General features: G+C 45.0%; 1 protein-coding gene across 2 annotated transcripts in view; it reads left to right on the top strand.

Annotated features, from left to right (window-relative positions):
• The first annotated feature begins 335 nt into the window (after positions 1–335).
• Positions 336–12,409, top strand: part of ZEB1 (zinc finger E-box binding homeobox 1) — a 477,132-nt gene continuing 465,058 nt past the window's right edge. For both annotated transcript variants that reach the window (XM_078663353.1, XM_078663352.1), the window contains exon 1: positions 336–481. In XM_078663353.1, coding sequence (XP_078519479.1) covers positions 424–481 — 58 coding nt within the window. In that variant the 5' untranslated portion in view covers positions 336–423. The remainder of the gene's footprint in view (positions 482–12,409) is intronic.

Genomic DNA, 12,409 nt, shown 5'->3' with positions numbered 1-12,409 from the left:
TTGCCATCCTGTGGACCGCCGCATGACCACATTGCTAACTAAAAGGTTCATCCTGCCTGGGAGCAGCCACGGCGTCGACGAGGCTCCGTCCGTCCTGCCTGCGAGGCGGCACCTTGACACGAGCCGCGTCCGCCCAGGAGCCGCTGCCTGCCGCAGCCCTGCTGCCTCGCCGCTCCGTGGAAATGCCGAGCCCGGCCAGCCCCACCTGGGCAGCCTCCCTCGGCCCCCACTCCCGCCACCGCCGCCGCAAACCAGCGTCTCCCCTGGCAACAGGCTTCCCAGGCAGGCACGTCTGGCTAGGTGTAGGGAAGGTGATGTCGTAAAACGACTGTCGTAAACCAGGTGCGGTGGTGGGAGGGGGAGAGGGGGCGGAGGGAAGGAGGGAGGTGACTCCGGCAGCATTTAGACACCAGCGAGAGGATCATGGCGGATGGCCCCAGGTGTAAGCGCAGAAAGCAGGCGAACCCCAGGCGGAATAACGGTGAGTGGGGTGGCGGCCCGAGGGCGGCCGGGGGGTGCGCTGGAGGGCCCGGCCCGGCCAGAGTGAGGGAAAGTGAGTGTAAAGTGGCCGCTGCTCCCGCAGTGCTGCCGCGGTACCGTTACCTGCTCCCTCTCCGCCTAGCGGCCGCCTCCTCCTCTCTGGACCGTTATGCATCTCATTAGCGCGGCGCTGACTCGGCCGCTCCCCGCGCGCCCCGCCGCAGCCCCGGACCACCCGAGCCCTGCCCGCCGCCCCCGGGGGGGCAGCCCCAAACTTGTTACCTGTCACCCCGTGGGTGGGCAGTCCCTGCATCCCCAGGGCCCCCGCTCGCCTCACTTCACCGGCCTCATCGCAGTTCCTTCCTCACCCCCGATCTTTTGTGGGGGCTCCCCCATCCCCTCCCTGCCCCATTCTAACTTGTTACCTGAGTGACAGAAGTGAACAGAGTGGGGAGTGCGCCCCCCCACCCCCCGTAAAAAAATAAATAAGACTGTTGCTTTGCTGCAGTGCCTGATGATTTATTATTTTCCGTTATTCGTCACCACAGATTGTTGTAGTTATTTTCTCCCACGTGTTGCCTCTCCCCCAAACTGTACCCCCCTCACCCATTTAGCTGCGCCCCCTCCTCTCACTCATCCCCTCCCCGTGCGCATGTGGTCGTGCAGACGTGTCCCCTTCGGGAGCCTTGCCCATTGTTGGGATGCTGTTTTGTGCGTTGAGGAGGTAGAGGGAAGGCGTGAAATGTGCCAGAGCCCCCTCCGCCCCCGCCTGTGTGAGGTACCTGTTTCTCTGTGGATGGGTGGGAACGCCTGTGCAGAAGGGGGCCCCTTTCGGCTCTCGGAACAACTGCTGCAGTCTATATAAGGAATACATTTACATTTCACAGACCGGAGTCTTTCGCTCTCTCTCTCTCTGACTGTACGTGGGTTATTTCTGAAATGAGTTCACAGATCACAAGTCGGATGACTCCCCCCCCCCCCCCCCCTCTCGTGCTTTGTAATTAAAAGCTTTGCCCTCTGGTTGTGAATGCATATTAGGAGAATAGGTTGTTTGTCCGCTCGTCTTCTGGGGATGTCGGACGGAGGTTTTGTGTTCGCTTTTCCTGTCGTTTTTTTTAGGTTTTGTCAGGGATTTCCTGTCTCGGGTCAGATAGGAAGGGTTTGGAGCTTGTGCATCAAGATGTTTTTTTCCCCTCTCTGTAATGGTAAACGCCTGTGCTGACCTGGGATTTGACGCGTCCGGACAGTCATTAAGGCTTGTAATGCAGATTTTCTACATACATTTGGGATGCACTCCTATGCATTTAGAAACTTCTGCCTGCTCTGCAAAGGATCTAACAACAAGTAGTTATCTCGCAGGCATTTTGAATTGCCATCTGTAGATAACGCGTTGAGTTTATTTGTTCAGTTTTGTGAAAGGTAAGTTGTTTAATATACAAGTCAGCTTCTGTATTCCAAATGTTGACTGTCGGAGCTAAGGGGGCTTTTCCTGCTGCTGACAGTATGCATGTGAGATGTGACCCTTATCGTTCCCCCCGCCCCCTCACCCTGCACGTAAGCATACTTCACCTGAGCCAAAGCGCAGAAAAACATGATTTTCTCTTTTGGAATAAATCCCGAGATTAGGAATATTGTGCTCCCGTCTGTAAACAGATTTGCCTAAAGCCCTCTCTGAAAACTGACATATACATTTGGGGGAGGGGGTGGGGGTGGGGGAGTTCTTTATCGCTGCAGCAAACGACAACTTTTGCAGGTAGGAAAAAAAGATGGTGTTTAATTTCTTCTCCCGGTATGTCAGTCCCTCCGTCTTCAGCCTTCGTTCTCCGGGGAGGAGTTTATTTACCACGCTGTCCTCATCCATTCTGTGTGTTTATTATCAGAGATGAAAGAAATAACGGATCCGAGGCTTGTCAAGCGCACGGTCGCGACTGCAGCATGCGGAAGTCGAGGGGAAGCAAATGGTGCCTGTGATAACATTTTCAGGGACCGTCCGTCACCTTAGCAGTCCGAGGTACCCTGTTTGTTTTAAATCCATCGTTGGGACGTTTATAGGCAAGTGCTGAGCAGATCTACGGATGTATTTGTGAATCAAGTGTTGCGCTTGGAGAGGGATTGTTTATCTGTTTTTTTTTTTTCTTCACTATGGAGTCTCAGTAGACATGGGGATGATTCAGGCGTGTCCTGCCCTGAAATCCCTTTTAGAAAGGACATCTGGTCTACAAACCTTCGGTCCTTCAGTTTCTGTAACACTCTGGCGTGTTTCATATCGTTGACTCATGGGCTGCGGAATACCCGTGGACTGCTAATAACGGAAATTCTGCACTCCAATTATTTCGGAATATTATGGTGGGCATTAAATAAATCGCTGGGTGCTGGAGTTTGCCTTGGGTGCTGATGTTGCATCTGGCCATCCATAAGCCTCTTGAAGCGTTTGGCTCGTGCGCTGAATGAACTATATGCATTAGATTTTATGGTGATGTTGTGTTGGCCCTCTGGAGTGAAACTACTTACTTTAGTTACTATACCTTTATTTCTGACTCCCTTCAGCAGGGGTGACAGCTTGTGCTTGGGGATGGCAATCTTCAAAAAATATTATAGCAGTACTTGGGCAGAGGTGTGCTCTTAGTTCTCTCGCAGTGCTTTCACTGTAGTTTGTGAAAGAGTGCTATATGCTTGCCTGGGCGACCACTACCTGGGAGTAAATGTCTATCCTTTGCGGATGATGATGCTGGTTTAGGCATCCAAAATCGAACCATCGCCAGTGGTGCTAGAGGAAGTTCCAATTGAGTAGAGAACACATTTGTACTGGCCCAATGGGATTTCGGGCCCAGTTTTAAGAGCTTAACAGAGAAGGGATGTTTTACTGCTTTAAAAAAATAAAAAACTGAATTTACAACCGGTTTGAGTGCAACTGAAATATGTACCAGATTACCAATCATGTGCCCCCTTTTCGTGAAGTTGTTTCTTCATGGCTTTGCAACGATCTCCATGATGTCAGAGTGACGTTATTTTTGACGGGTTAAAAAGCCACACCTGTAGTCATAGGACCACCCGTTAGTGTATTACTCAGCAGTGTCCTCGTGGGTTTCCTTCAGTATGGGAGGCTGGCGCATAGCGTGGAAGAGTGGGTATTGGTGAGAGACCACCTGTTCGCAACCCATTTGGCTCTCTGAGGTAGTGTTATGTGACGTCAAGAGTGACAGGTGTCCGCCCCAGCCCACTGCGAAAACTTGGAGTTAGGTGCCCTGCACCTTTAAAGACTATCTTCGTGGTCATGGGGGCCATCAGGGCTCCAGCCAGAAGGCTGCGTGGCGGGACACGGCCCGTTCCTCCCCCCACACCTCGTGAAGTGATGTGGCAGCTGAGCCTGACAGCACGAGCAGCAAGCCGAGCCGGGCAGAGGCTAGAAATCCCCCCCGCCCAGTCATGGAACAGTAGCAGGGGAGGGAGGGCCTGGGCGGAGCACATGTCGCTGCTTGTGACGGCTGAGTGGGCAGCGCAGCTGACGGGCGGGGGCGCGCGTGACGCCCAAGGTGTGTAAAAGCGAAGGTATGCCTCGCTGCCGGGCGGGCGCCCAACTGTGAACTTCAAGGTGCTAACAACTGGCAGGATGTCAGGTGTTAGTGACGCGTGAAAGGCTGCATTCTTTGTCACCGCTCCCCCCCTCCTCCGCCTCCCCCCTCGGTGTCGGGACTCTTTTCTTTTACTAGGTATCATGTTTTCGCTCCAGCTGTAATTCTAACTTGCAGTTGGGGAATAAAAGAATGTAGCCCAAGTTAGCATTCCCGGAGAATGAACTGGCAGATGTGGCCAGCTGTTACGTCTTTGATTTAGTAGTGATTTTTTTTTAAAATAGGACATAGGCTCGAATTCCGCTGATTATAAATTCGAATGCGTTTTGTGTGCTACTTTTTTACACGTGGGGTTTACGATAGATTTTGTTTGTTTTTTTGTTTTTACCGCACGTTTGCTAACGGACTAGGGAGACTACCCTTTACACAACACGTATTGTTCTTGGAAGGATGCCTCTCACAACATAGTTCATGGTTTTCCTAGCAAGTGTCAACGTGGTGCGTGTCTTGGACTTGCGTTCTCTAGACCAGCATATGATGTAAACATTTGGGCGAGGGAACTTAAGTGCCTCTAAAAAGTACACTTAATTTCTTTATATATTAACTTGCAGTGGTATCATGGGGCACCTAGTGAACTGAACTCCTAGGGGCCGTCCAAACACAAAAAAAGCTCTTTATGGATGTGAGCTGTTACAGGCCGCTTCCAACTGTCTCAATTTGAACAGACAAGAGAACTCCTCTGAATGTGAAGAAGGAATTGCTCATTTCTGGTGTAGTGAGAACTCTAGAATAGGAACCCCGAATACTTTCTCAGAGTTGGCAAGTGGACCACCTAACCCCTACCACTAGCACGTGGATGTGCACCAGCAAAGGGACCTCAAACTCGAAGTTTCCTTTACTTTCTTTTCATGCATTCCAGTATGTTAGTTTCCATAGAGGTCCGTCGGTTAACATGGATTAGCTGTGCGTTAGTAACTCTTAGTAATCTGGGCCATGACAGCACAGGCTGTACAAACTTCTTGTGGCCTAAGCCTCCCCCTCCCACCCGCTGTTTTTTGATGGACTTGGTTCCAAAAATTGTGGGTAATGTTTTTGACTTTTCTACTGGAACTTATCTTTTGATATGTAATTAATGAACCTGACATAGAATACTCTTTACAGACGTTCATCTATGTTGCTGTGTCTTAGTTGGTGCATTATAGTACATTTTTTCACAGTAGCTTTTTCTGTGACACTGGGATTTGAATGCAAACTAAGAATGGGCATTCAAGCTATTACTGTCTTAACTTTTTGTTGACCGCTGTGATTCAGAGATTACGACTAATAACATCTTTGTAATTTTGAGAATACAAACTGAGGGACTAAGTTAAACATGATGAAAAACATCCCCTTTCTGCCTTACTTCAAAACAATACTTTCAGTCCTGCATTAAAATAAAAAACAAATTTACCCAGGGGCTAAGCACCCAAGGGCGGATTCAAAAGTAGAGTGCTTAGGTGCCTCCTTTCCAAACCAAGGCTGAGTATGGCATTTGATGAAGCAGTATTTTTCATTTTTATTTTTTTTATTCAAAAGGTGTGGGTGGATGCAAGGATGGTATTCAATTTCGACTTAATTGTATAGAGTATAAAAGAATGTCACTGTTGGTACATGCAAAACTGCTCCAGAGATGAGTCTTTATGTATGACCCTTGTACTAAGCTCGGAGCATGCGTTTATTCTTTCACTAAAGGGTACCTGGAAAATTTAAATATTTATGAGCAAGGATTAAACAAAAATGACCCAGTTAGGTTGCTAAAAAGGATGTGGGTTAAGGAAGAGTTGTGTGGTAACTCAAGTTACCAGCTTGGACAGTTACCCATAAGGGTGATAACCACCTCCTTTATCATATTGGACAGAACACCTCAAATGAAGATTGCGCAGTCTTCACTTAAAGCTTTTGAGAACCATCACAAGATCATATGGGCGCTGACAGTAGTTTCCTTTACGACTAGAGCACGTTGTGGTGTTTCAGCTGTAGTTCAAAGTTAGACTTTTATGTTGTTCACTGCCCTTTTTAGGTTTCGCCTAAACTTGAAAGGGACTTGCATACCACATGTTTCCTGATTTCTTATTGGTTCCTGTGCGTGTCACTTCAGCCATTTCTATTGACTGTAGCATATTTTCCTGCATTTACCAATGCTTGTTTCTACTTTACTTCTCTTAACAGTTTTTCGGCGGCGGGAAACTCATAACATCCGCTTTGCTGGAACTATATTTTCATAAAGTTTTGCCTTTTTACTATTGCAGCATATTTGTATAACAATTTATCACCCAAAGAGATTACATGATTTGCATAGAATCACACAATGTTGCGATGTCGCCTAGACTCGAACTGGGATCCTCAGCGTTTGAGTCAGCAGCTCTGGCCGCTGTGCCACATCCTGTCCACTCCTATGTTATGTCTGAGAGCTTTCATTCTGCCAGACGATGATTGAGGAAAACTGTTTGTTTATTACATAGGCGAAACCGATGCATTACCAATGCTTGTTTTGACATTCCACACCGTCCTCTTTTGTTTACTCACATGGAAAATTTTGTTGATGCTTTGTCGCTGCAGTGTTTGTACATTGCTATTGACCTTTTTTAAGGAAGGCCAAACTGGGGATTATCAGGAGCATTTAAGTATAGCCTGATATTGCAGATGGTGCTTTATCAACTGGGTAACTTTAGTCACGTGTGCATGTGAGTTTTTAATTATTTTCCTTTCTCTGCCCATATGTGTTTAGGAGCGTTGATTTGAAGCTCTATCATGGAAGTACCAACAACAGACCCAAATATGGTACAAATGTTATACGAGCATTAGCAAAGCCAGTCTTGCCTATGTGAGAACAATTGGCTTTGCCAATGTCTCAGCTGTGTTGTACAGCGATATACTGCTGTTCAGCCTGCCTACAAGCTAGTGGCGTGATGTAGAGGAGAGTGGGATAGGGTGGAGTAGTGTAGAATAATACAGTTGTGGATGTAATTAACTAATGAGTCAATAGACGGCAGATGGGTTGAAGGCAACATAAATAAGAAGCCATATGCCTGTGTTAAAAGATGTAGGAAAGCACGCTGCACATTCGGAAATACTTATTTAAAAGAAAAAAAACAATAAATTGTGTTTTGCAGTAAGATGAGGAAGCAGAACAGATGTACTTGATCCGTGCTCCATGGTGGAGCTAGGGCAAGACATTAAGGGACACCTACAGGAGCTAAGCTATTGAAAAATTGCAAATGAAAGTGACAAACAAAACCACTATTGGTATGCTGTGGATGGGTTGTAAGCTCGCTGAATTGTAAACGTGTCTCGCAGTCCAGTGCATATCCTGTGTAGGTGAGACCTTAAAGGCCCCATCACCATTACATTTCTGTTTTACATAATTCATACACCACCCTAATCTTTTGGGTAGTTTGTAACATGCACCTGGTGTCTTGTTTATGTCTGGGCTAAGTGGAGTTTTGTCTGTTGAAGGTGACACGTGGGTCAGAGTAACTAATTAAACTGTAATACTTCACCTGAAGTGTCAATTGCTTGTTGTTTAATAACTGCGTACTTGATATTACTTTAATATCTTGCTTTAAATATAGACTTTTGACCATCCTATAGGAGCAGAGTTGGATTCATATGCCATTTGCTAAGAAAACATATGACCCTAAACGAGGGTACAGTACATTTTTTTTTATTGTTTCTATTGCATGTGTTATGGAAGAAATTGAGGTTAAAGTAAAAAAGGCAAAGGCGGGGTTCATGGAAGCAATCACTGAAAATTGTTTTCAAAATACAATGTACCAAAAAACACACAATGGTGCATGAAGGAGTCTGTGGTTGTAAGGATTTGCGCATGCCTTCCTTACTTGACAGGGAAACGTGTGCAGGGAAGATGGCAATCTGATGCAAACAGTGAAGGAGATTAATGAAAAATGATCAAGAAATACTGTACATACACATTATTAATACTGTATTTAGATACAGCCGCCATTTGTGACGTCGCAAATAATTATGCAATAGTAAAGTTCTCTACTTTTCTATGTTATGCACCAGGCATTCATGCATAAGTAGAGTGCTCTCCGTGGTTTTATAGGTTATGCAGTTGCAGTCACTCTTTTACATTGCTTAGTCAACATACTGCAAGGTTATGTTCATAGCGAGTCTTGTGTGTGGAGTTAATTTACAGCACTTGGCGAGTGAAAGCATGTGGAACGCCTTAAGCATACGCAATACTGTGGAAGGAACACAATATGGTTGAATACATCTCGGTATAATTGGGTCATGGTAATTGTGCTTTTTTTTTTAAATTCTAAAAGGTGTCCAGCAAATCAGTTTTAAAATGAATCCAGTTATGTGAAGTTTAATTTGCCCAATATTTAGATCGTGTTTGAAGATTTGACATTTTTCAGGGAGACTCCAGTCCGAACTTGTGTTTGTACATTGAATGTTGCGCTGTGTGTATCATTTTCGTTTTGTGAGTTTTATTTGTGTATGGGTGGGTTTATGTACGCATACTCGTGTGTATGTAGCTGTATACTCTTTTCATGTACATCAAAGTGAGGTTAGATATTTGAGGGAGAAGGTAAGGACTGAGGACTTTGGAAAGTAGAAGGGAAATAGTTGGATCTAGGGATTCTGCTGTATAGGAAGCTGGGGAGGACAGTAGGGGGAGGATGGAGATTTGGTGCTTTCTTTAAGATGTGCCTCTCCACCTAACGCTTCTCTATTCTGGGCCATTGGAGGAGACAGGTGGGAGAGCAAAATGCAAATCTGCTTCCCCCGGACTAGGGGGCACTGCTAACGGGATTGACCATATGGCAGGAGATTGGGCTGTACAGCAGTGGTAGATGCTCCTCCTTTGTGCTGGGCTGCCAGAGTGCGTGAAATCTGTCTTCCTGGTGGGAGTCATGGGTGAGGGGCTGTGGTGGCCCGAGGCAGCACTGGTCACGCCAAGCTTGATGCTATAAAACATCTGAGCAAGAGTCAGGCGACCTCTTTTACTATCGATCCACAGCCCCCTTCCTATTTGTCAGTTCTGGCTCTCGCTGCTCTTGTGCTTTTGCACTCTGTTTTTACCACCCGCTCTGATCCTGATTTTGGGTATTAGAGGAGATGTCTATAGGTGTATTTGAAAATTGTGGACTGGGTGGGTTCTTGGTTGTCAGTAATGCTGCTACTCCTCGTGCAGTTTGACACCTTACAGAGATTTTGTAGCTTTAATGCTTGGCCTGGGGTGGGTGCTGAAGAACCTGCTTGTGGCCTTAACAGTAAGTGGGTGCTCCATTTTGTGGCCCCTTGGGTTGGGAGAGATGAGGTCTGCTCTGGGGAGGTCACGTTATTGTACATATGCCCAGGCTCATCTTTTAAGACGGTGACTGGGTTCAGCTATTCTGGTGGAACATTCTGTCTCAGTGGGGCCCAAATTGATTTTTGAGGTGCAGAGAACCTGGAGAGGAGGCAAGCCATGAGCCCACTCAAAAAGTCATTGATGTCTCCAGGTTATTAAATTTGTACATATCAACACGCATGAGCAAAGGAACAAGATCCTTTGTTGATGATCATGACACACATACAGGTCAGTTACTTGATTATTTCTTCCTCATTTTAACTTGTATTTCCATAATATAACAGGTCAACTCATTTTAGTTTCCAAGATTCTACCTCACTAAGGAAACTAAAAATGGATGAACTGCAATTAATCACCACGTTTCTCCCCACACACCCTCAGACTGTGGGCAGGGGCCTAGATCAATCAGAACTGTACCTCCTCACAGGGAAAACATTTGGAACCCTCTGAGAGTGCAGTGACCTAGCCAAGTCAAACTACTGCAACTGCCATTTACCATATGCCAGATTACTACTTGCAATTCAAGCCATGGAATCATCAGAGAAAAATAAAACTGCCAATTCTGTGGTGTGCATATTCACTTCACTTTCATTAATCTTTATTTCGGCCCAATCTGGCCATAAAAGACAAATAAAAACAACAGTACATTTTACACAGTGGGTACAAAAGTGCATACATGATATGCTGTTGGGGAGCTAGAATACAATACAATTCATCAAGTTTAGTGTTGATTCATGAGTTTAAAAAGGCACACAAAATTTTGTTATAATACAAGATAAAAAACTTTTTAGGTGGCACCATAGAGAATGATCCTAGAGATTGACTCAACAATATTCCTCAGACAATCAGGACAACATAACCTCTGCATAGCAAACGGCCAGCTAAGCAACAATAGCTCCAACCCCTGCTTCTTGGGTGAATAACTTACAAGCAATAGGAATCTACTGACACAAAACACAGTAAGACGACTAGTATCAGTTTTGATGATCCTAAATGCTTCCACATACGAACGAATACCTAGGGCATTACACAAGGGCTTTATCCATCGTCTCCTTGCTCTGTCGTGTGCATATTCATCTTCACGTTGAGACCTTTCAAGCAGATTGGTATGCAAGTGGAGAAGGGAATACAATGGCCGAGATTCAGCGGCCACTCCTTATCCAACATCAAGCTCCGATAAAGATGGTTTTTATTTTAAAAATCAGGGTGCAAACAAAGCGTCAGGTCAACAGAACACAAGCAGACAGCTGCATCATCACTGAAGGCAACCCGAATCGGGCTCAATGACAAATCCCTAGTCCCAATCGGTGCTGCTGATTTGTACTACAAAAATAAAAACTTTAAAAAAAATCTATGGTATCTACGGGGACAATGATTAAATGTTTACTAAAGTCAATATTCAAGACCATGTTTGTAATATCACATGATGTAACTTGGGCATTATAAACATGAAAGTGGGATGTGAGAAAACAGAGGTGAAGAAGCACTCGGGCACAGAAGTGATACAGGAGAGTTGAAAAGAGCAGTTCTTGTATCAATATTCTACATGATAGAGATATAGATCTCTATCATTCTCCCTGTATATTTAATATGTCCTAACAGCAAAACTTTCAAATTGTTATCTTTGTTGTGGTGGAAAAGATAGTAGCCCCATTGGCTAATAGTTACCGAATGAAATCAAGTCTCTCCGAGCACTCTAAATTATATCAATTCAAGTCCTGACACCAACCAAACCAAATGGAAATGTCACTTATTCAAGTTCATATCAAATAACTCCAAGTATTCAGATTCAAAATTCATCTGTCTTTATTTTCATTTTCTTCACACGTCATGGGTTCTCAGTACATCAGCCAACACGTGTTTCGTTGTGCAGCTATCTAACACTTTGACTTCCTCAGGGCTCTAAATATTAAATCCGGCTCCCATATGTTCTCATCCTATAGTCGATCCTATTTTTCAAATTCCTAATTTCTCTACTACTTAACATACGGATATTCCCTTTATGTACACTTCCTCCAGTTTGTATTTTCCTGTCAATATATACTTTTAAGTCCACAGGATTGTGTCTTCATCACAGTTCCTCCTACTGTTTATATTCCTATTGTAACGTAATCCTGGGTACTGGATTTCCGTTTCTTCTACCGCATAGCCAATCCGCTAAAACTCTTATCCTATCTAGCAGCCTGCGCTTATCCGCTGGATGCCAGAGACTTGATTTGATATTGCTTCTACCTAGGTGGAACACAGTAGGTGTTGGATCCACACACCTTTCCTTGAAGCACCCATTTAGATACACAACGAACACTTACCCTGTGAACACTACTGGAGAGCGCCCGTTTGCCTGTTGGTATCCAACCATTATATTTAACTAGTTACCGAATGACCTCTCAGCCTGGCTAACTTATGAATGAGGCTACTAAAATGGGTACTTCAGGGTATCAAAGTAATTGTGGCCTTTAACACGACTTGATCAAGTCTAATTTAATTTCTTGTTAAAAAAACAAGCAGATAAGCATACTCTTTTATGCCAGCCACAAAGCCGGCTACATTGTCCGGAAGGGCAGTGCGAAAAGCGGACAGGGTGGCACCCCAAACCCCTCTTTTCTATGGGAATCCATTTTTTTAAAATGTTGGTTGTTTTTAAAGGATGTTGCTTTTTTATGTTGTGTAACACATGAGCATCATATTGTACGCATTACTTTTTTTTATAATGCTCCTCTTTTCACAGTTGGTGTCCTATAATTGCCCTGATCTGTTTCAGTCTAGTCTGCATCTGCTAACTATCCTCCAGCCAACAGAGTTGGCTTTTCTCTTTAACAGTGCTCCCTCATGAGCTTGAAGACTTTTTTTTTTTTTTTTTTTTGTGTTGCTAGATCTGTTTGAGGCAGCTCCTCGTAAATGTCACAGGTGCATTGCCCCGCCTGCTGTGAGTGCACGAGGCAAACACAAATCAATAAAACTGCATGTCGGTGCAATTTTATTTTGCCACCTGCTCGTG

This window comes from Lissotriton helveticus, chromosome 10, assembly GCF_964261635.1.
Source record: "Lissotriton helveticus chromosome 10, aLisHel1.1, whole genome shotgun sequence".
NCBI lineage: Eukaryota > Metazoa > Chordata > Amphibia > Caudata > Salamandridae > Lissotriton > Lissotriton helveticus.
This window is presented reverse-complemented; position numbering and strand designations above follow the sequence as displayed.